The sequence below is a fragment of the Anguilla anguilla genome, chromosome 12 (genome assembly GCF_013347855.1).
Source record: "Anguilla anguilla isolate fAngAng1 chromosome 12, fAngAng1.pri, whole genome shotgun sequence".
Classification (NCBI taxonomy): Eukaryota; Metazoa; Chordata; class Actinopteri; order Anguilliformes; family Anguillidae; genus Anguilla; species Anguilla anguilla.
In genome coordinates, this window is record NC_049212.1 from 42157594 (window position 1) to 42182608 (window position 25015).

The 25015-nt window shown below is 47.0% G+C and overlaps 1 protein-coding gene across 8 annotated transcripts in view; it reads left to right on the top strand.

Annotated features, from left to right (window-relative positions):
- The window catches only part of stx1a (syntaxin 1A (brain)), a 37373-nt gene that overhangs the window by 9502 nt on the left and 2856 nt on the right, over window positions 1–25015 (top strand). For 2 of the 8 annotated variants that reach the window (XM_035385343.1, XM_035385344.1), the window contains exons 2-9: window positions 806–883; window positions 4852–4951; window positions 12815–12889; window positions 14439–14512; window positions 14841–14949; window positions 21123–21196; window positions 21685–21822; window positions 24839–24949. In XM_035385343.1, the coding sequence (XP_035241234.1) occupies window positions 806–883; window positions 4852–4951; window positions 12815–12889; window positions 14439–14512; window positions 14841–14949; window positions 21123–21196; window positions 21685–21822; window positions 24839–24949 (759 nt within the window). Of the gene's footprint in view, window positions 1–805; window positions 884–4851; window positions 4952–12814; window positions 12890–14438; window positions 14513–14840; window positions 14950–21122; window positions 21197–21684; window positions 21823–23745; window positions 23799–24427; window positions 24471–24504; window positions 24655–24838; window positions 24950–25015 lie in introns of those variants that run through there. The other 6 variants (XM_035385342.1, XM_035385345.1, XR_004761762.1 and 3 more) reach the window with 5 other exon arrangements.

Consider the following 25015-nt stretch of genomic DNA (forward strand, 5'->3'; position numbering starts at 1 on the left):
CATGCACATTTTAAAAAAACCATGCATGCTCATGAGTTCTCGCACACACTTGCACACACACACACACACACACACACGTACTTTAATTGGCTAAATGAAGAGCTGGGTTTTTTTTTATTTTTTATTTTTTTTATTTTTTTTATTTTTTAGAATATCATGTTTTTAGCATGTTGGACATTTGGAAAAAATATATTCACTTTGTAAAGAGAAGAGAAAGAAGAATTGTTTTCTTGTAAAATAGATTTGGTCAAAACCGATCATTAACGTAATAACCAATTTCTAAATGTTTAAGAAGTTTTTGCACAGACAGACAGAAATCACACATGAGAAGTGTTATTTGCAAGTGCTCAGTTGTTCAGACAATTTTCCCCTTTTAACTTGAGTTCATTTTCCCAGGGTTCAGATTAAACGGAAGCTTGGCAATCAGCAGACCCATTTGCTCCTAAAAATGATCAACATCAGTCCAAATGGCAATCAGGTTTTTATTATTTTTATCAGTGTGTGAGTCAGCTGTAGTGCGTTAGTGTAAATAGGCTGTTAATGTTCAGAGTGTGCTCTAGAAGCACCCCGCTGTGCTCAGTCCTAGTGTCCGTTCTCTAAAGCTTTTTGAGTGTTTTTCAGAATATATTCTGACAGCTGGGATTTCTTTCAGAAGAGTTTAGTCTCCTTTGTAACCTGTACTGTGCTGAATGTGTGTGATCTGTGTTGCGGCTCTGACTGGATATTTTTTTGTGTGTGTGTGTGTCTGTGGGTGCACGTGTGTCTGTGTGCATGTGTGCGCGTATGTATGTGTGTGTGTTTCCAGGGCAAGGACAGTGATGAAGATGAAGAGGTGGCAGTCAGCATGGACAAAGACCGCTTCATGGATGAGTTCTTTGAGCAGGTGAGCTCTTTCACCTCATCGGGCCTCTGGGTCCTTTTCTCTGGTTCTGTTTCTCCTCTGGGTCCGTTTCTCCTCTGGTTCTGTTTCTCCTCTGGTTCTGTTTCTCCTCTGGTTCCGTTTCTCCTCTGGGTCCGTTTCTCCGATGGTTTCCACACTTTAACTCTGCACTGCTTCATACAGGCTTTCGTAAAAGAATGAACATTAAAATGTACACGTGTGTAAGTGTACGTGTGTACACTTACACGTGTGTGCAGATATCTGTGCATGTGTATGTGTCTGAGGGCCAGAGTTATTCAGCCACCTCTTCTCAGAGCCCTTTTTAAAACCTGCACACAGGCCACATCTTTCCCGCTGCACTCACTATTAGTAAAGAGAATGGATGAGCTGCAGTGTGTGTCTGTGAGCTGCAGTGTGCGTGTTTATGAGCTGCGGTGTGTGTGTGTTTGTGAGCTGCAGTGTGTGTGTTTGTGAGCTGCAGTGTGTGTGTTTGTGAGCTGCAGTGTGTGTGTTTGTGAGCTGCAGTGTGTGTGTTTGTGAGCTGCAGTGTGTGTGTCTGTGAGCTGCAGTGTGTGTGTCTGTGAGCTGCAGTGTGTGTGTTTGTGAGCTGCAGTGTGTGTGTTTGTGAGCTGCAGTGTGCGTGTTTGTGAGCTGCAGTGTGTGTGTTTGTGAGCTGCAGTGTGCGTGTTTGTGAGCTACAGTGTGTGTGATTGTGAGCTGCAGTGTGTGTGTCTGTGAGCTGCAGTGTGCGTGTTTGTGAGCTGCAGTGTGTGTGATTGTGAGCAGAGTTTTTACAGCTGGCCCAGCCATGCCTCATTGTTCAGTCTCTGTGGGAGGGGTGCTGACGCTGTGCTGACGCTGGTCTGGATACAGCCGCCATTCCCGCTGCGTCTGAATAATGCATCAAAAAAATGATCCTTTTTTCCCTCTCAGTGATCAAAGCGCTGGAGAATGTGTGTTTTCCCCCAGGCTGTCCTGATGCTGGCCTGATGCAGTGGAGCGCTGAGCTCTGTGTTTGGCTCTGTGTGCACGGCTGTTTGCTGAAGGACGTTATTACCTGTGTGCGTTAGCCCTGTCCATTTAGGCTGACCGCATTACACTGTGCATTTAACCATGAGCATCATCAGCTTGGCCTTTTCCCTTTGCTCTGACACAATGGCCCTTTCTCTGTTCCATTGAAGCCCGTGGGGTGGAGGCACTAGAACAAAAAGAAATCCACTCTGCAGGAAAGAGCCAATGCATTAAGGGTGGAATGAATCGGAGGGGATTTGGAGTCGTACCGCAGGCTGGCGTCCAGAATGTCCGACCGCAGCGCTTCACTTTTAACGTGTAACGCTCTTTCTCTCGGGCTCGGATGGCGAGGAGAAATGCTGACGCTGTCTCCGCCTGGGGTACGTGGAGCGGACCGGCCTTTCTGGAGAAGCTCCAGGTCTTCCCATGATCCAAAGCGCTCCTCGTGCTGGTGGAAGCTTTTCAGTGTCTGATTTTTTAAAGATGTTTTTAGGAACTAAAAAGATGTGTAAGTCATAACACACTTAGCTTTATATTTTGTTTTATGATTCCAGGTTGGCATTGTTACTAACTTATATTTGAGGTTTCAGTGATGTTGCCTCTACACTAGCTGATCTGGGATTGTTGGTCTGAGAATGCTGATCTGGGAATGCTGATCTGGAAATGCTGATCTGGGAATGCTGGTCTTGGAATGCTGGCCTGGGAATATCGATAGTCAGCTTGAGAACTGTCGCTCATGTACCTTGACCAGGTCTCTCTTGAAAAAGAGAGTTTGGATCACAAAGAGTCTTCCTGCTTAGATAATACTCTCTCTGATAGCACACTCTCGACCACCTTGAGTTTGACTCTGTTGAATCGCAGACTTTCGCACTTTCTCGACCCTCAAAAAAACCAGTGAAGCACCGACTCCCGTACTGGAGAAGGGCCTACTGTGGGCTAATTAAAGAGTGCAGATTCATTCGACAGGTGATTAGGGTGATGGTGTGTGATTTAAAGAGTGCAGATTCATTCGACAGGTGATTAGGGTGATGATGTGTGATTTAAAGAGTGCAGATTCATTCGACAGGTGATTAGGGTGATGATGTGTGATTTAAGAGGGGAGAATGGAAGAGTCATGATCGACTGACCTGAAGGAGGGGCGTGTCCTTCGAGCGGGGGTGTGGGGGAGCAGTTGGGTACTAGTTGGCGATGGGTTATGGTTGGTAATGGGTAGGGAATTAGGCTGGTAACCTAAAGGCTGCCGATTCGATCCCCAGACAGGACACTGCTGCTGTACCCTTGTGCAAGGTGCTTCACCTGAATTGCTTCTGGAAAATCTCCAGCTAAAATGCCTGTAGGTGTAACCTGTCACCTGGGAAACAATGCCCTCGGCTGACCAGACGAAGCAGCTCACCTGGGCCGATTTCAGGCGGCTCACCTGGGCCGATTTCAGGCGGCTCACCTGGGCCGATTTCAGGCAGCTGAAACCTCACTGGAGGCCTCAGGTTTTAATTAATCTTACCAGACATTTGTTTTTTAACTTGGGTGGGACTGGCCACTGGTGCAAAAACCCATTTAGCTCGTCTTCCAGCAGCATAAGTGTGGCAGCCAGAAATCATGCCCCAACTTTATTTATTTAGTTTTCTGTGTGTTCCAAACAGATCCGTTTGCTCTCTCTAGTCTTGCAGTCAGTTGCCAATGTGGGGACTTTATTACTTTGATGTCTTTTTTACCGAAGGAAAGAGCAAAGCAAACGGAGCGATAAAAGCGAGGGAATGATTAAAGAAGATGAAAATATGGAACATAAAATGTGAGAGACGAAGAATATGGAATAAATATGAAGTGAAACAAAATACAAAAAAATACAGATGAACGTATGATAGAACATAACAAAATGACTGAAATGATGATAAATACAGTGATCTGTAGCGGGATGCTAGCCGTGGTAAAAGATAAAGCTATAGGCTCTCTCCCCAATGGCTCTCCAGCTCTGAGGTAATTAACTGACACTGTGAGTAAGGAGGCATCTTCCAGGTCTGAGGGAAAGGCTGTTTGATGTTCTCTTCTCAAGGTAAACGGACTGCTGCACCTTTTCTTCAAACCGTTAGATCAGACGTTTGAAAGACATGCATGTCTGTCTGTCTGATGCCAGACTCAACCTGTGGATATTAAAAAATATATATACAGGACCATCGGCTGGGTGTTAAAGTGAGGAGAGAACTGAGGAAAGTATTCTCGAAATTGAATGTGCTTTTGGATTGGATTGGATTGGATTGGATTGGATAGTCTTTATTGTCCCCGAGGGGCAATTTGGTTTGCAAACAGTAGTCGACACAACCAATACACATCATAAATAAATAAATAAAAGACATAAATACATATAACATACAGTAGATGTCATCACTCATCATAATGAAGTTGCAATGAGCTGTAAAAGCACTAAGAGTCCATCAGTCCTTTGTTAAAGTGTGTGTGTGTGTGTGCAATAGCATCTAAGCCTACAGCTTGTGTGTGTCACACACTCTAGATATGTGGAATTGTATTTCAACTACAGTGATGAATCAATTTCAGTTCAGGACTCCAAAATATATTGCAGTATCTGAAAGAAACAAGAATAATTACCATATGCCCATATGTTGTGAATTGTTGATAATATATTTTATTTCAGTATATTTTCATCATGCGTCATGCTTGTAAGGGGAAAGCCAGCAGAGTGCTGTGGCGAGTTACCCATGATCCCCTGCTCCGTTTCAGTTACCCATGATCCCCTGCTCTGTGCTGTGGCGAGTTACCCATGATCCCCTGCTCTGTGCTGTGGCGAGTTACCCATGATCCCCTGCTCTGTTTCCTGTCCGTGCCGTGGCCAGTTACCCATGATCCCCTGCTCTGTGCTGTGGCGAGTTACCCATGATCCCCTGCTCTGTTTCCTGCTCTGTGCTGTGGCGAGTTACCCATGATCCCCTGCTCTGTTTCGTTGGCAGGTGGAGGAGATGCGGGGGTACATCGATGCCCTCGCTGAGAAGGTGGAGGAGGTGAAGCGGAATCACAGCGCCATCCTGGCCGCGCCCAACCCAGACGAAAGTACGCCGCCGCCCGTACCGCCGCCCGTACCGCTATTCCGCTGGGGAGGGGGGGAGGGGGGCGGGACAAATGGTTTCCATGGTAACGGGGAGCAGAAGTAGTCATTTTTCTAGAATGGTACAAAATGATTTTCCTCAGGTGGAATTTCTCAGGTGGAAAATGTGATGCTGAAGTTGAGGCATGGTTCTCTGTTAAAAATATCAGACGGTGCTTTTAGTTCAGACTGTGTGGTCGGTGAGAGAGTGCACCTGTTTAGGCGTCCCTTACGCAGGTGTTCTTGTGTTTTTTTAAATAAATTAAGTAGCTTTCCTGATCGATTCAGAGACCGTCTCAACCAGGATAGAGAAATTACCCCCCCTCCCCCGCTCCCTCCAGCTTTAACACCTAAAGCTTTTCTCATTCTCTTCTTATTGCTTATTTAAGGATTTCAATTTTTTCCTCAGGCACTTAATTTTGGAAAGGCGTGGGGACACTGTACATTAACTGGGTCTGATATTAATATTAATATCCATCTCAGGATTAATCCAGTGAACTGGACTATTAGCATGACTTTGTCAGGCTAATTATTCATTTACTGACAGAATTCAATTATTTTAATCAGGTCTTAGTCATGGATATGTACACAGAATTAATTCCATCTGGAAATAGTATTTCACATTTAGGGCTGTTATGGCTATGAGTCTGTATATCTGAGTATTGTGCGGTTTTGCATTACGCGTGTGTGCGTTGTGTGTTTGTACAAACGTGCCTGATTGTGTGCATGGCATGCATATTATTGTGTGTGCACATGTATGTGTATTATGTATGCAAACCTGCATGTATATGCATACATGTGGCTTCAGTTTTAATTTCTCTCACCATGTAATGCATGCATTGTGTTTGCAATGTCTTTAATGTGTGTGCGCGTGTTTGCGTGTGTGTGTGTGTTTGTGTGTGAATTGCTGAAACAATTCACAATGGTTTTTAACTGAAGTGACTTACACAAAACCCATAAGAGACCATACTGTATATTCATATGTGTTAAATAATAGTTAATGTCTTAGAAATGTAGATTTTTGCTTTCATGATACTGAAGTATTTTGTGTAAGCAATTTTACTGTAATAATATCACAACACACACCCACACCCACACACACACATTTACATCTAAACCAAACCAATGCCCTGTACGTGCCTAGAATCATGTCCATAATGCCCCCCCCCCCCACCCCCCCCCACCCCGCCCCGTTCCCTGATGTGTTTATCGCAGTGCATTCTGGGTAATATGGGCGCACTTTAATTGGTGTGTTTTTACAATGAGTGTTTCATCCACCCCCAGGTGTGTGTGTATGTGCAGCTATCGGGATGTAAATGGACTAGACTCAGAAATGGGGGGGTGGGTTTGAATGGGGGGGGGCATCTCTTCCTGGTTTAGGGATCTGATTCCTCACTGGTAAGATCTCACGGTTACCCAGTCAGAGTTCAGGGGTCAATTCCATATCAATTCGTTCAGCTCAGGAAATTAAACAAAAATTCAATTGATTCTTTGAAAAAAAATCTTCAGTGGAAAATTATAGAGGGTGTTTTTTTGGGAATCAAATGTACATTAATTTCCTGGACTAAGTGAATTGAAAAGGGATCGAGCCCAATCGTGCAGGGCTATAACTGCAGCCTGGTGGTTCTGATATGGTAATGCAAAATGACCTCTCTCGCTCTCTCTCTCTTTCTCTGCATCTCTTTTTCTCTCTTTCTCTTTCTCTTCCCCCTCTCTCTCTTTCTCTCCCTCTCTTTCTCTTGCTCTCTGTTTCTGTCTTCCTTGAACAGAGTTGTTAACATACAGAATTGAAATATTTTACTGGAACACATTTATGGTTTTTTTCTACCCCTTTGCTCTGCTGTTTTTCCTGGTGCAAACCCTCTCTACTGAAGAGATTACCTTTCCTGTCCCTGTGCTGTTGATGGCACCCCCCCCCCCTTTCCACTCCCACTCCCCAGGCACCTGGCTTTATTACAGACCTGTCATAAATCTCAGCTGTTGTGTGAGAGATCGAGAGCCAGGCTGATGGAGAGAAGGACCATTCTGCCCCCCTGTCAGCTGCAGGGCATGATGGGACAGCCTGGGAGGGTTGGGGTGGGCAGGGGGTGGGCGAGCTTTAAGAGAGGGAGGTGAGAGTTGGGTTGCCGAAGTGTTCGCCTCTCTCTGTGTCGTCGCCGTGCGATGCAGATATTTGCTGCACTTTTTCAATTACTGTGCTTTTTAACCACCCTATCCATCCCCCCATCCTCCCTGATACCCTATATACCCCTCTCTCGCTCTCTTCATCCCTCAGTCACTCCTTCCCCTCTACCCCATCTCCTCTCTCTCTCTCTCTCTCTCTCTCTCTCTCTCTCTCTCTCTCTCTCTCGCTCTCGCTCTCGCTCTCGCTCTCGCTCTCGCTCTCGCTCTCGCTCTCGCTCTCGCTCTCGCTCTCGCTCTCGCTCTCGCTCTCTCTCTCTCTCTCTCTCTCTCTCTCTCTCTCTCTCTCTCTCTCTCTCTCTCTCTCTCTCTCTCTCTCTCTCTCTCTCTCTCGCTCTCGCTCTCGCTCTCGCTCTCGCTCTCGCTCTCGCTCTCGCTCTCGCTCTCGCTCTCGCTCTCGCTCTCGCTCTCGCTCTCGCTCTCGCTCTCGCTCTCGCTCTCGCTCTCGCTCTCGCTCTCGCTCTCGCTCCCTCCCTCTGTCTCCCTCCTGATATATAATTTTATTTATCTTTGTTTAGTGGGGTTTTCTCTCAGCCAGTGCGTGTGAAGCTCGAGAGAGCCTCGCTTCGCCCCACCGCAGACGCAGTAGCATTCTGCATACCGCGCTTGAGCGGCTGCAATGCACCGTTCAGTCCTGCAGAACGTATTAAAAGCCCTAAAGAGCTCCAACGTAATGCATTGTTTAAAAAGCCATTCGGCCTTTTGATTGGTAATATGCATTGTTTCTTGTAAACTGGCAGAAGCCACATTGCTATGGAAATTAATTTAGCTCATTGGGAGCAAGTAGTTAAATCTGAATGGGCTTTTTTTTTTTTTTTTTTTGCCTTTGCCTGTGTGGCATTCACACAGGGATGTTAGCTCAGAATCTGAATGGCCTGAAGACAAGGCCCCTATTCAACAATCTTATCAGTCCAGGCTATGTCCCCATCACCTCCTACATCACAGCATGCATGCACATGACCAGCAGACATGACATCACAGCATGCGTGCACGTGACCAGCAGACATGACATCACAGGGTGCGTGCACATGACCAGCAGACATGACATCACAGCGTGCGTGCACATGACCAGCAGACATGACATCACACCGTGCGTGCACATGACCAGCAGACATGACATCACAGCGTGCCTGCACGTGACCAGCAGGCATGACATCACAGCGTGCGTGCACATGACCAGCAGGCATGACATCACAGCGTGCGTGCACGTGACCAGCAGGCATGACATCACAGCGTGCGTGCACGTGACCAGCAGGCATGACATCACAGCCTGCGTGCACGTGACCAGCAGGCATGACATCACAGCGTTCGTGCATATGACCAGCAGGCATGACATCACAGCGTGCGTGCACGTGACCAGCAGGCATGACATCACAGCGTGCGTGCACATGACCAGCAGGCATGACATCACAGCGTGCGTGCACATGACCAGCAGGCATGACATCACAGCGTGCGTGCACATGACCAGCAGGCATGACATCACAGCGTGCGTGCACGTGACCAGCAGACTGTATTTGTCATTTTTTGGTAGCGTGCCCCTTTGTTGAGTTCAGTGCTCCCAAAACATCACATACCTGGACTTCAGCAGATCAATGTGCAAACAGAGAGTGCAGTCGATCGATGGAGAGAGCCTCACAAAGAGTTAAAATACAAACTTCAATGACAAACACTGAAATGTTTGCTGTATTCATTAACTGAAGTGTATTTTTGAAAATACAATGAATGGACTGTGTCAGGGCCTGGTATCAGACTGTGTCAGGGCCTGGTGTCAGACTGTGTCAGGGTCTGGTGTCAGACTGTGTCAGGGCCTGGTATCAGACTGTGTCAGGGTCTGGTATCAGGCTGTCGGGGCCTGGTATCTGGTATATTTCAGCGCTTTTTGATGATTAGAGGAAATACGGTATTTAAATGTTCAAATATTCAGCCATCCAGTTATTGATTGATTACTAGGATCATTTTTTCTGTTAATTAACAAAATGAAAAAATGAAAAAAGTAACACATAATAACATTATTCACAGAGAGCCAGAAAACCCAGCAGAAATAAGGAATAATTAATGGGTGTTATTAATTTGCTTTCCTGAAGCTAATGAGCACGGCAAGGCCATTAGCACAGAAAGGACCTTAGAGGCTGAACGCGATGTTTGATTATTTATACATTTATTATTGGATTATTAGGTTTACTTAAATACAGTTTTTTTTTGTTTTACACATTTAGTGTGTGTTCTGTTTATTAAAGCACTTCATATTATCCTATGTGCTGAAACTACGCCAGTGCCTTTTCAATGCCAAGCGGTTTTACCGCTAAATCACCTTTAGACTCGTCTGACCACATCATTTCTGAGTTTGTTGAGCTTGTTAACTTATGAAAATGTGATTTAGCTTAAGAGGGCAGATTGCTGGTTGTTTCCTTGTTTGGATTAGCAGAGCTGTGGCATGTCTGCCCGAGCCGTGCTGTGGGAGGAAAGATGGCGGCTTTATGTGGTTTTTTTTTATACATCTGGGGCCGGGTCAGCTCAAGGCCGGGGGTATTAGTTTAGAAACGCAGGATTCGGGTCAGAGAGGGTGGCAGGGCGATGTTCTGAGAACACACAAAGTGTAAAGCCGGTCCTATGGGGTTGCAGGTTCCATTGCATCACCCCGTTTCCTCACTGTTGGTTTATTAGCAAAGCACATCACAGCAGGGCAGGGTGGGGTGGGGCAGGGAGGGGCAGGGAGGGGCAGGGCAGGGCAGGGCAGGGAGGGGCAGGGCGGGGCGGGGTGGGGCAGGGAGGGGCAGGGCGGGGCGGGGAGGGGCGGGGCGGGGAAGGGCAGGGAGGGACGGGCAGTGTGGGGTCGGCTGGTTTCCATTGCTGCTGAATGCTGAATTGATCCGTCGATCACACAGGTAACTCACCTCTCCTGGTTACCTGTGACTGAATGAGTGGTTCATTTTCAGGTGAAAATAAGAACCTGCCATTCTGCAACTCTTCCTGTTCCTGTCAATCACCAAACACAGCTGTCAATCACCAGATACAGCTGTCTGCCATCACAGATGCAGGCTGGTTTTTTGAATGTATAGGGGATTTAGACACACTTCTCAGGACTCAGGATACTGTTAACATATAAATCAGAGAATAACACAAGCCACTCTCTACATACACACACAAACATACAATACATATAGACACATACACACAAACACACACTTTCACACACACACACACACATACATCCCCCATATATTGATTTATTTGTTTTTGTTTCCTGCGCGGTAATGAATCTTTGTTTACTTGGCCGCATGCCACAGAGACTGTAAAACACCCCCCCGTGCAGCCGCATGCCACAGAGACTTTAAAACACCCCCCCGTGCAGCCGCATGCCACAGAGACTTTAAAACACCCCCCCGTGCAGCCGCATGCCTGTAAAACTCCCCCCCGTGCAGCCGCATGCCTGTAAAACACCCCCCCCGTGCAGCCGCATGCCTGTAAAACTCCCCCCCGTGCAGCCGCATGCCTGTAAAACACCCCCCCGTGCAGCCGCATGCCACAGAGACTGTAAAACACCCCCCCGTGCAGCCGCATGCCTGTAAAACACCCCCCGTGCAGCCGCATGCCACAGAGACTGTAACACACCCCCCCGTGCAGCCGCATGCCACAGAGACTGTAAAACACCCCCCCGTGCAGCCGCATGCACAGAGACTGTAAAACACCCCCCCGTGCAGCCGCATGCCACAGAGACTGTAAAACACCCCCCCGTGCAGCCGCATGCCTGTAAAACACCCCCCCGTGCAGCCGCATGCCACAGAGACTGTAACACACCCCCCCGTGCAGCCGCGTGCCACAGCAGTCAAGCAATGCCTCAGAAAGCGATGGGTTACCTCAAACCAGGAAGAGACGGGGGCATTATTAACCAATTAGCACTAAATGAGAAGATCATTACTCGCCTCCCAAAATGAAAAGTAATAGTGCTTAATTACTGAATGCAGAAAATAAGCAGTGTAGCTTATAAATATTTATGCTCTTGTTTGTTTATCACACAGGTAATTCTTCAGTACCTTCAGTGCTGTGATACCCTTTATATTCCTTAATGATGACTTGGTAACTGCATCGGCTGTGGTAATGAGTAGACATGGAGTATGCTTTTGAGTGATTACTCGACTTTGGGCGATTACTGGATAACAAAATTAACATCATTATATTATTTACTGTTATTACTAGACATGGCTATTCATGAGAGGCGTGCAGTCCCCGTCTCCAGGTCCTGCATGCTGCATATCAGTTATCAGTGCCATCCCCGTCTCCAGGTCCTGCATGCTGAATGTCAGTTATCAGTGCAGTCCTCGTCTCCAGGTCCTGCATGCTGAATGTCAGTTATCAGTGCAGTCCCCATCTCCAGGTCCTGCATGCTCAATATCAGTTATCAGTGCAGTCCCCGTCTCCAGGTCCTGCATGCTCAATATCAGTTATCAGTGCAGTCCCCGTCTCCAGGTCCTGCATGCTGCATGTCAGTTATCAGTGCAGAATAAAATGGCCTTCAGGACTTCAGTCTGTTCACTGTACCGCACTGGTGGGACTGAGACGTTCAGGGTTATTGGTGTTTATCCAGGCGAAGACTGGAATCCAAACAAACATAATTATGAATGAGAGGAAGAGAGATCGAGAGAGAGACTCATCCAAACGTAATTATTAATGAGAGAGAGAGAGAGAAACGCATTCAAACATGGTTATGAATAAGTGAGAGACTCATTCAGACATGATTATGAATAACTGAGAGGCTCATTCAAACATAATTATGAATAAGTGAGAGACTCATTCAAACATAATTATAAATGAGAGAGAATGTGTGCTTCAAAAACGGGTCCATTTACATTTGAATAGTTTCTGCCATTGAGTAGAAATGTGCACCAGTGGGGATGGTCTGAAATTCTCTTAGGAGCCGTGTGTGTGGAACATTACCTTCACCTTCCTGTGATTACCTGTGCACATACCATTACTTCAGCTTCATTGCTTTAGACCTGACTGGAGCTCTTATGCAGAGCAAACTACCTGAGCTCACACAAGTCTTGTTCTGTGGTATTTCCACAAATTTTAGGTGTCAGCTGAAACGTTTTCAAAATTCTTCTTCTTTCACATTCCGGTTGGACAAGCGATTCGTCTGAAAATTCTCAGGAATCTGCAAGAGGGTTTTTCGAATTTTACCTGCATCTGATAAAATATTGTATACTGTATATGTTCAGTATATGTTTGGTCCTGACCTTCACTGTAAAATGTTAATTCAGCTCTAACAGAGTACATTAACATCCAGTAGGGACCATATGTACTCTGTAAGAGTTGGCTTATTTACTCTGGATTTACAATTAATGCAACCACATTCAGCCTCCACACGTTGTCCTTTTCAGTAAATGACATCTCTTTAAGATTCCCTATTGATATTTAAAGATATACACTTGATGAGGAGTTCATATTGTGTGTTTAAATCACGTCCGGTATAACTGAAGGAGCTGGAATCTCAGTGTTGTGTGTTTGTGTGTTTGTGCGTTTTCCACGCAGTGCAGTCACTGCGCTGAACGGTGACTCAGTGTTGTGTGTTTGTGTGTTTGTGCGTTTTCCACACAGTGCAGTTACTGCGCTGAACGGTGACTCACTCTGTGGCTTTTTCTGCTCCTCAGAGACGAAGGCGGAACTGGAGGAGCTGATGACCGATATTAAGAAGCTGGCTAATAAAGTGCGCTCCAAATTAAAGAGTGAGTTCAGTATCCGTTCCCTTTCCGTTCTGTTTCTGTTTCTGTTCTGCCAGCCTTACATCAACTCTGATCAACTCTGTCACGTCGCCTGTTGGTGACTCAGTCTGCACATGAGCAGACATTGGAAAGAGTCCTTGGCTTTAGGGTGTCCTTTCCTGCATATCATTTTGTAATAGTTTGGGCGTGGAACCCCGTCGGTTTGGGCGTGGAACCCTGTCAGTTTGGGCGTGGAACCCTGTCAGTTTGGGCGTGGAACCCTGTCAGTTTGGGCGTGGAACCCTGTCAGTTTGGGCATGGAACCCTGTCAGTTTGGGCATGGAACCCTGTCAGTTTGGGCATGGAACCCTGATGTTTTGGACATGTGTGGTACAGGGAGTAATAATTCCAGAGGGACCCTTGCAGATGTATGAGAACAGACTGATTTACACAAGAATGTGTACACGGCTTTGAACACGACTCACTGCCCTGCCTGATGCATGTCACGCAGCTCTTTTACACTCTCTGGACATCAGATGATTATGTTGTGAGACAGCTTGCACTGGCTGCAGTGCATCGTGGGAGTATGTTGTGTGTGCAGGACGTCTCAGCGAAGAGACAGCCGAGCTCCTTCTGCACCTCCACTCCCCCTTAAGTGCTGCTTCCAGGCCTTACAGCAAGCGCTCTCCCTCCCTCTCTCTCTTTCCCTCTATCTCTCCCTCTCTCTTTCCCTCTATCTCTCTCTCTTTCCCTCTATCTCTCTCCCTCTCTCTTTCCCCCTCTCTCTCCATCTATTTCTCCCTCTCTCTTTCCATCTATCTCTCTTTCCCTCTATCTCTCTCCCTCTCTCTTTCCATCTATCTCTCTCTCTTTCCCTCTGTCTCTCTCCCTCTATCTCTCCCTCTCTCTCTTTCCCTCTCTCTACTTCTCTCTTTCTCTCTCTTTCCCTCTATCTCTCCCTCTCTCTTTCCCTCTATCTCTACTTCTCTCTCTTTCTCTCTCTCCCTCCATCTCTCCCTCTATCTTTCTCTCCCTCTCTCTCTCTTTCCTTCTATTCTTAAATTGTATTTTTGTTGCAATGTATTAACCAGAATGCAGGAAAGTCCCTGAAACTCAGCACACACACACACACACGCGCGCACACGCGCACACACGCTCAAACGCACACACACACACGCGCACACGCGCACACACGCTCAAACGCACACACGCACACGCTCACACGCTCACACGCTCACACATACACACACGCACGCACACACACACATACTCTCACACACGCACACGCTCACACACACACACACACACACACATACTCTCTCACACACACACACACACACTCTGTCACACACACACATACACACTCTCTCTCACACACACACACACACACTCTGTCACACACACACATACACATACACTCTCACACACACTCACACACTCTCACACACACTCATACACACACTCACATATACTCTCACACAAACAAACTGTCACATACACACACACAGGCACACACACACACACGCACACACACATGCACACACTGCCTCACAGTGTTTTTCTCCCCTTGCAGGCATACAGCACAGCATTGAGCAAGAGGAGGGCCAGAACAGGTCATCAGCCGACCTGAGAATACGCAAGACACAGGTGAGGGGTGGGGGGGGGCTCTACCTGGGAGGCTAACATGTTACCCCTCCAGCACAGGGGGCCATCTACCAGTTCAGTGAGTGGTGAAAATCTGGAGTTTCCTGTTTGTTCATTTGATGTAAATTGTCAGAGGTGGCTCTCAGTAGCTAATTTTAATTATCATTATGAAAAAGCGAGAATGATGTTTGGATTCCTGCATTAGTGTAGTATTAATAATGACATGAAGAAACTGTTACAGAATAAACAGTTCACTCACTCTCTCTCTCTCGCTCTCTCTCGTTTGCTCGCTCGCTCTCTCACTCTTTGTCTCTGTCTCTCGCTCTCACAGCATTCCACTTTGTCTCGTAAATTTGTGGAAGTGATGTCAGAATACAACGCCACCCAATCAGACTACAGGGAGCGGTGTAAGGGGAGGATCCAGCGCCAGCTTGAGATCAGTGAGTACTGCCCCCTGCTATAGGTCAATGGGGTTTGTAGTTTCTGTTGTTTTATGAGGTTTCGTGGGTTTGTAGTCTGTGTTGTGTTTTGTCTGGGTCACTGGGATTTGTAGTTTATTTCACTATTAGTTCTCTTCATGAACGTGTTGATAAATCTCTAAACTTTGGATCGTACCTGACGCTTGGGGATGGAAGCAATTCAACACTGCAGCAACGATTTGGAAAGGTGTGTGGAGGTTCTGCTGGTGCGGTGTGTGGAGGTTCTGCTGGTGCAGTGTGTGGAGGTTCTACTGGTGCAGTGTGTGGAGGTTCTGCTGGTGCAGTGTGTGGAGGTTCTACTGGTGCAGTGTGTGGAGGTTCTGCTGGTGCAGTGTGTGGAGGTTCTGCTGGTGCAGTGTGTGGAGGTTCTGCTGGTGCAGTGTGTGGAGGTTCTACTGGTGCAGTGTGTGGAGGTTCTGCTGGTGCAGTGTGTGGAGGTTCTGCTGGTGCAGTGTGTGGAGGTTCTGCTGGTGCAGTGTGTGGAGGTTCTGCTGGTGCACTGTGTGGAGGTTCTGCTGGTGCAGTGTGTGGAGGCTCTACTGGTACAGTGTGTGGAGGTTCTGCTGGTGCAGTGTGTGGAGGTTCTGCTGGTGCAGTGTCTGTATATAACCATACGGCCATATGAAAGAATAATTTTTGTTTAGAAGGTTGGTTAAAATCAGGAAACTGAAGGATTGCTGCTGGTATCTAAAGGGTTAAATTATTTTAAATGATTATCTGACGCTGGTGTGGTTCTCTGGCAGGACTCCGCCCCTCAGTGTTTCACGCCTGGTCGCTCTGTCCTTCAGACAAGGTCGTAGTGAGGCTCTGACATCACTACAGGAGCTCACGCTGTTAACGGCTGATCGGGGGGGTGGGGGGGTGGGGGGGGGGGGGGGGTGGTAGCGACTAGAGGGCCACACGCTGTGAGGTGATATTAATATTAATATATTTAATAAAATGCTCAGACATCTGTTTGAATGCTGACACCTGCAGTGCAAATCTGGTTCTTTGATTCTGGGGGAATTCAAATTTAAAAATAAAATGTGCTTTAAATAATAAATAGGTACAAAAATGAGAATAAAGACTGCAGGATGTTTTGCTACTTCAGTCAGTGTCCACAGCACGGTGGTCCTGACAGGAAGTGGAGCTCCACTGACAGGAAGTGGAGTTTATTTGCCACCTATCTGCAGTCCCTCACTCCACTCAGTTCAGGCACCTCTCTCAGACGGTCAGGCCAAACAGGGCTGTGCATCACACCTCTCCCAGGGCGTGGGGAGCCATGGAAACGCATTCAGGGGTGAGATGGAGCCATGGAAACACATTCAGGGGTCAGGTGGAGCCATGGAAACGCATTCAGGGGTGAGGTGGAGCCATGGAAACGCATTCAGGGCTGAGGTGGAGCCATGGAAACGCGTTCAGGGGTGAGGTGGAGCCATGGAAATGCATTCAGGGGTGAGGTGGAGCCATGGAAACGCATTCAGGGGTGAGGTGTGAGGTGTGTGTCTGTGGCCTCCTGGTAGAGACCAGAGGAGGGCAGTGTTGTGATGTCAGGTGATGCCGGGGCAGGGGACACCTGCGCTACCTCTCTCTGCTGGACCCTCTGTGCTCTCCTCATGTCACAGTGATGCTTCTCCAGGGCTGCAGAGATGCCGTCAAACTGCCGCCTTTATTAAAATGCATATATAATATTTTCCTTAATTGTATGGGCACCTGGAGCAAGCTATCACAGAGGAATCCTGGTTATTAGTTAGACAGTGAATAGGACTGCGTTAAATCACACACGGCCAATTCAACAAATCAGTTTAATTTAATGAAGCCACAAACTTAACTGCGCATTCTTGCTGTGAATCTGGCTTGGCCCAGGACTGATAAGTGAAACGTTGTACTGAGCGATCACAGTGTTGCGTCTCCCGGCGCTTGGTTCAGGGCGGACCACACCTTGTAATTATTTTTGAGAAAACGATGGCGTCGTTACGAAACGAGCGGCGGTTCCTCCCGAAGCTCGTTCCGATGCCTGTCAAAACAAGCGCGCAGATAAGGGGAAGCGCGATGTGCGCTGTCTGGGGCGGCGCGCTGACTCTTTATTAAAAAGTTTCTGAGCGTGGAGCCGAGATTAGACGCTGCCGCCCTGCCGACCTCCTCCAGAGGAATTAACCTCGCCCAAGAGCGGCGCTGAAAGAGCGGCGCTGGACTGGGGGGCTCCGTGGATCGCTGACTTTTTATGAGCTGCTGTTCTGCTACGTATTGATTTTATTTTTTATTCTTTTATTTTTTTTTGAAACGCTGAAAATAATGGGAATTCGCTATGTGGGGTGCGCGCACGCACGCATGAATGCAACTGAATACATTTCCATAGATTATGTGTACATCTCTGGTGTAGGCGCACGCTCCGTCTGATCTCCTGCATAATTCATGGTGACGGAGGACGCGAGCAATAAGGCTTTAGCTGCCTTTGATGAAGATGACCCCCCCATCTCATAGGCACGTGCGTTCACATACATTTGCATGTCTAACGAGCGATGGGGGGTGGGGTGGGGTGGGGTGGGGGTGTTTGTCAGACCGCTTAGCCCCGCGCGCGATACATACCGGTCCTTTTCACCAGTGTACGTTTGTGCTCTGACTCCTGAGTCGCCCCCAGGTTGTCATTAAATCAGTTATGAATTAGGCACTTTTAAAAAAAAAAAAAAAAAAAAAAAAAAAAAAAAAATTTATAAAAAAAAAAATTGGTCCGGTCATAGGTCACTGTTCATGTTGGGACCCAAAGGAGAGAGCAAAAATCAATATATTCATTAATATGTTATAATTAATAATAAATAATATATAAATAATAATATATATTGCATATTTTTGCTATATAATTGAATAATGCTCTAATTGCTACGTACTGCTTGGGCTCACCTGAACTACTGTAAATAGCATTATACGAGTGTGTGTAGCCTGTGTGTAACTCAGTGGACAAACAGAACATCTGTTACAAAGTCAGCACAGCTGTTTGCCACTTCTTTAAAAAAAAAAAAATTTAACATTTTTTAAAGGTCTGTGTTGAAAATGTTAGACCTCTTCGTTCCTGTGGAGAGAGGAGAGATTTGTCCTTTTCCGTCTCCTGAAGAACGGCGCTTTGAAACGAGGGATAATGAGGGGAAATGAGAATGGACCAATCAGTTTCCCTGGACAAGCCTCTCCATGGCAACGGGCCAGAGCTCCTGCTTCAGAAGAGCAGTGTGTGTGTGAGAGTGTGTGTGTGTGTAGGGTGTGTGTGTGTGTGTGAGTGTGTTTAGGGTGTGTGTGAGTGTGTGCGTACATCTGCGTGTGTGATGTGTGTGTTTGTGTGTGTGTGTGTGCATGTAGGGTGTGTGTGAGAGAGTGTGTGAGTCCCCTTACAGGGATGAAAACTGTGGTTCTGTGCACACCTGAACCTGGAGCAAATAATGTTAAGTAATAATGTGAAATACTTCACCCCTTCTGACAATGATGACGTCCACATGAAATGAGCATCACAAAAAGAGTCAAGTGGAACACATTGCAGACCCGACCACTAAGGAGCAAGAGATAACTGTATACCACATATTCTATAAACTAACCACATGTTCCTTAAGTTCCACTTTTTTTCTGTTTGTTTTTTTAACAGCAGAGGGTTTCAGTCAGAAGGAGTTCCGGTTGCTGTATCGCAGTGCGAAACGCAGTTGCTCACGAAAATGTTAATGTATATAATGGGCCTGTGTGCGTTCTGCACGTGATAATTCTTCCGCGTTCAGTTGTTGTCAAGTTAATTCCCTGCTCGCGTGGTCTATTTAAAAGTCCGATCTTTTTCTGAAAGCTCTGTATCGAAAGAGAGGCGGGAGCGCGCTCAGCCCACGCGGACCTCCGGCTGCCGGGGGGTTTAAGAGCTTTGTGGGAACTGCGAGACATTAAAGCTGCGTACTGAACTAAGCTGGGACGTTGTCTCCTAACAACGCGCTACAAGTGTGAGTGAGCGTGTTCTCAGAAGTGCGTGTGGGCATCGCGTCACGACCGCGGTCAAATGCAAACGAGCGCGTGACATGAGGCGATGTCTTCTCCACATTTTTAAGAGTGTTAGGGCAATAGAAAGTGTGTGGCTCGTGAGCAGCGCTGAACCCGGAAAGGTTGTAATTATCTCTGAAACATTGCGTAGGGCGAGGGGATAATAGGACGAGTCGAGTCGCTGCAGAGGAGGAATCTGCCACGATTCCGCAACAGAGTTCAAACGCGGTTTAATGATGGATAAAATCAAGCGAGGGTTTAAACGGTCAGATGAAATGAAACAAACGAGTTAAAATTGGGTTTATGTGTGTCATATGCGTGTCGGAGAAGCCACCGTCGAAGAAGGGGACGGCAAATTAACTCGAGGTCGTATTCATCAAATTAGATGGGAGGGTTCAACAGGCACTTGACTCTGTCAGGGGAGGACTGCGAAGTGAAATACCTCAGATAAGTTTTCAAAGATTAGCATCGTCAGTCTTCCAATCTTCCGAAATCTTTCAGAAGTTTTTATACAAAGCAGTTCATACGATGCAAACAAGTCAGCCTTTGAAGAAAATTCAAATGGCTTCTACGCGTGAAGGAAATATTTGATTTGTGCTCGTCTCCGTATCTCATATCAGATCTCGCCGCAGAAGTCATTTGAAATTTCATTTTCAGTCCTCATTCAACCGTTGGAAGTAATTCACTGTTAGTGTTGTTATGCAGCGTGCGATAATCTAAGCGATGATTTATAATCCTCTTTTGTCCTGTGTTTATTTCATTTGAATGTGGCTGTTTAAAAAAGAAAACACCTTCAACACGTCGATCCAAACCTTATTGAATATACTTATTAAATGCAATAGAGCTGCACTTTTATGATCTTCCGTTGTGCATGTTGGGCCTGTAACTCATCATTGGCAGATGTTCATATATATACAAATGGAGGTTTGGCCGTTTGAAACATTTAATTTAATTTGTGGAAAAGATATCGGGCATCATTTTAAATGACCTTGACAGATTGTTTTTCATGACCAATAAATCACAGTCTGGCAGCCAGGCCGCTACAGGGAAACCTGGATTCATCAGAGCTGGGTTGAAGGTCAAAGGTCCAAGGTCAAATATTTATTTCACCCCTTTTGGCTGTGTACCACTTTCAACTGTCAGCCTCTGATGAATTTGGGGGTGGGGTGGGGGGGGGGGGTGGGTTATTATATTTTTTGTTTTTTAAACTGCTTAATTTAAATTTAAATCACAAGACGCCGTGTACTTGCACAACCCTGGGGTGGATATTTTTCAATTCAGATTAATTATGTTTGCGTCACACAGTCACCTTATACTGACAGAAATGAAATAGGTTATGCACAAATGCACTACCTGCTGGGGGGGAGAAGGACAGGGGTGGGGGTGTTATGGGGGGGGGCGGCGGTGATGGAGGGGACTGGGGGGGGGGGGTGTGGGGAAGATGGATGGAGAATGGTTTGGGTTTAATTAGTGTCATGTCAGCGAAGTGATAATGGGCTTGGCCTGTGCCAGCACACAGCCTCCATAACACGCCGCACTACCCCCAACAAACAGAACTTTCCAGAAAAACAAGGAATCTGTTTATCCCCCTCCCCCATTTACTAATGCAACATTACTGTTAACTCACATTGGGCTTTGAAACCCATTTCTTTAGCCCTTGGGCTATGAAACAGTAAAAACAAAAAAAAGGATGGTTCTGACGAGATGCTGATGAGAAGCACTTGTTGCGATCGTTCGTCCGTACATCTGTTTGTTAGTCTGTCTGTACATCTGTCTGTTAGTCTGTGTGTCAGTTATTAAAACCACAGGGAATTTTTGTCACTGACAGCAGAGTGTATTACGTGTATTAAGGTGCGGTGCTCATTACAGTGTTTTTGCATTGAGTGAGCAGCTGAGCACAGCGCTGGTATGGGCTTTGTGTTACTCCAACGTACTCTGTGCTCTCTGCGCTGGTGCTGTCTCCTGCTGGTGGGAGGGGGACATGCACATGCATACCTTATCTAATAGATCTGACTATTGCATTTGCTGGGTTGCTTGGTCTGTGATCAGTTACTGAAATACTGTGTGTGTGTGCGTGCGTGTGTTTGTATGTGCGTGTGTGCGTGCATTTGTGTGTGTGCGTGTGTACGTACGTGTGTGTGTCCTTTCAGCTGGCAGGAACACCACCAATGAGGAGTTGGAGAGCATGCTGGAAAGTGACAACCCTGCTATCTTTACCTCTGGGGTGAGTTTCTCTCTCGCCGTCTCTCTCTCTCTCTCTCTCTCTTTCTCTCTTTCTCTCTCTCTCTCTCTCCATCTCTCTCTCTCTCTCTCATTGTATCCTATGTAAAGGACATGGGGGTCCTGATATTTGTTGTCTAAAGTTGGTAGATAGGGCCAGTTGATGTAAACTTGTTCTAGCTTTTATTTCTGATAATGTCATTAGCAATACTGTAGCTGGTGTTTAGCCTTGTAGTCTAACTAGACTAGTTGCACACAGTGCTGTCGTTGTGCCAGAATGGGAATGAATGTGACAGGGGAACATGGGGTCCAGTTCAGTGTTTTCTTTCAACTAAAAAAAAATAATACATACAGTGTTGCAGCACTGCTAAGTCACAAGCCATGGGCATAAGCATAAACTGCTGCGGTCTTGAATGCACATCAGCCCACTCGGCCAATGAAATTACAGCTGACAAGCCCCCCCCCCCCCCCCTTCCTTTTGTCACTGCACAGATCATCATGGACTCCAACATCAGTGAGCAGGCCATGAACGAGATCGAGACGCGGCACACCGAGATCATCAAGCTGGAGAACAGCATCCGCGAGCTGCACGACATGTTCATGGACATGGCCATGCTGGTGGAGAGCCAGGTGAGCCCCGCCCCCCGACCCCGCCCCCTGACCCGAGCCCCCCGCCTCCCACCCCCCCGACCCGAGCCCCCCGCCCCCCACCTCTGCCCCCCCGACCCGAGAGAGAGCCCCCGCCCCCCGCCCCCGCCCCCCCGACCCGAGAGAGAGTCAGAGACAGATAGAATCAAAGTCAGATAGAATCAGAGACAGAGAGTCAGAGTCAGATAGAATCAGAGACAGAGAGTCAGAGACAGAGAATCAGAGACAGAGAGTCAGAGACAGTCAGAGACAGATAGAATCAGAAACGGAGTCAGAGACATATAGAATCAGAGACAGAGAGTCAGAGACAGATAGAATCAGAGACAGAGTCAGAGACAGAGAGTCAGAGACAGATAGAATCAGAGACAGAGTCAGAGACAGAGAGTCAGAGACAGATAGAATCAGAGACAGAGTCAGAGACAGAGAGTCAGAGGCATATAGAGTCAGAGACAGATAGAATCAGAGTCAGAGACAGATAGAATCAGAGACAGAGAGTCAGAGACAGATAGAGTCAGAGACAGATAGAGTCAGAGACAGAGAGTCAGAGACAGAGAGTCAGAGACAGATAGAATCAGAGACAGAGTCAGAGACAGAGAGTCAGAGACAGATAGAATCAGAGACAGAGTCAGAGACAGAGAGTCAGAGGCATATAGAGTCAGAGACAGATAGAATCAGAAACGGAGTCAGAGACATATAGAATCAGAGACAGAGAGTCAGAGACAGATAGAATCAGAGACAGAGTCAGAGACAGAGAGTCAGAGACAGATAGAATCAGAGACAGAGTCAGAGACAGAGAGTCAGAGACAGATAGAATCAGAGACAGAGTCAGAGACAGAGAGTCAGAGGCATATAGAGTCAGAGACAGATAGAATCAGAGTCAGAGACAGATAGAATCAGAGACAGAGAGTCAGAGACAGATAGAATCAGAGACAGAGAGTCAGAGACAGATAGAATCAGAGACAGAGTCAGAGACAGAGAGTCAGAGACAGAGAGTCAGAGACAGAGAGTCAGAGACAGATAGAATCAGAGACAGAGTCAGAGACAGAGAGTCAGAGACAGAGAGTCAGAGACAGATAGAATCAGAGACAGAGTCAGAGACAGAGAGTCAGAGGCATATAGAGTCAGAGACAGATAGAATCAGAGACAGAGTCAGAGACAGATAGAATCAGAGACAGAGTCAGAGACATATAGAATCAGAGACAGAGAGTCAGAGACAGATAGAATCAGAGACAGAGTCAGAGACAGAGAGTCAGAGACATATAGAGTCAGAGACAGAGAGTCAGAGACAGAGAGTCAGAGACAGATAGAATCAGAGACAGAGTCAGAGGCATATAGAGTCAGAGACAGATAGAATCAGAGACAGAGTCAGAGACAGATAGAATCAGAGACAGATAGAATCAGAGTCAGATAGAGTCAGAGACAGAGAGTCAGAGGCATATAGAGTCAGAGACAGATAGAATCAGAGTCAGATAGAGTCAGAGACAGAGAGTCAGAGGCATATAGAGTCAGAGACAGATAGAATCAGAGGCAGAGAGCCAGAGACCGAATGAGTCTGTTTGTGCTGGAGACCAGGGGTCTAGGGATGTTTGTTGTATTAATTTACTCTGTGGGCTGTGTTTGGATCGATGCTCTTCTTGCCATGAATATTGCATGTAAATTGCTCAAATGCCTTCATTTGGAAAACTGCTTTCAATGTAAAAGTCAATGAACATGCATGTGCTTGATTCGGCGATCGATGGACTAACATACTTTTATTGAGTTTGTTTGCACTGTACTTGCGCTGTGCTTGTTTGCTCTTTCTTTCTGTCTTGCTCTTTCCCTCTTTTTCTTTCCCTTCTCTCTCTCCTCTCTTCCTTTTCCCTTGTTCCTCTTCTCCTTCGCCTGTTTTTGCCCTCACTCTAACAGGCTCTTAGCACAGCACAGTGCAGCCAGTCTAGGATCCACACTAACAGGCCAAGGTAATTCACTCACATTTCCCCCTGTGTGTGCACGCCTCTCGTACGTCTGGGTATATTTACACAAATATAATTCCTAGAGAAATACTTATCTGACCACAAGGTGACCACAGATTACAAATACTGTACTTATTAAACCTTGAACACTATCCTGACCTCTTTGTATTAACGTTGTACATGACTTTCAACAGTGATAACAAATGCACACATATGTGATTAGTAATGTCTGAAAGAACTCCGCCCTCAGACCAGAAGGGAGTCTGAGTGAGTAGCGCCCCCTATCTGTGAGGATGACCATCAGCATAGTGGGAGGATGAGAGCATCCTAATGGACTGTTGTGGTTCAGGCCTGGGGTGTGTCTGTATTTAAAATGCTTTTGGTGCCAGAACGTGTCAGTGGTCTGCGTGTGATTGACAGGATGTCTAAAGAGTTATTAAAGTGTTTGGCCGAGGTGTGTGTGGATTCCCATAGCAACACTAGCTGCTATATGAGGGGTCAGATAAGTGGGTCTGTGGTTGAATTCTCTGTTTCATGTGGCTCGATACCTTAGTTCTGGGGGTTGTAGTTCTGAGTCTGTATCAAATCTGTAGATTTTTGCCAGGACCACAGATTTATTCTGACCATTTTACTAGTGGCTGCACTGCCAGAGCGTCCTCCAGATGAGCCCACCTGTCCAACCTGCCCCTTCGTTTCCCCTCCGCACCTGCAGGGGGACCTGGTGAACAACATCGAGAAGAACGTGCGCAGCGCTGAGGAGTATGTGGAGAAGGCCAAAGAGGAGACTAAGGCTGCCATTAGCGTACGGAGGGTTAGCCGCCGGGTAAGTCACCGAGCAGACAGTCTGTGAGCACACTCAAATGTCCCCTGTCTCTCCCTCTCTCCCTCCCTCCTTCCTTCCCTCCCTCTCTCCCTCCCTCTCTCTCCGTTCTCTCTCTCCCTCCCTCCCTCTCACTGTTCCCTCTCTCTCCCTCCCTCCCTCTCTCTCTCTCTCCCTCCCTCTCTCCCTCTCTCCCTCCCTCCCTCTCTCTGTGGATGGGTGGCAGGGGGAGATGATCGATCGTATTGAGTACAATGTGGAGCACTCCGTGGATTACGTGGAGCGGGCGGTGTCCGACACTAAGAAGGCGGTAAAGTACCAGAGCAAAGCGCGGAGGGTGAGTGGGGTCAGGTGGGCGTGGCCGTTCTGCATGGTCCGTGTGCCTCTGCGTGTCCCTGTGCTC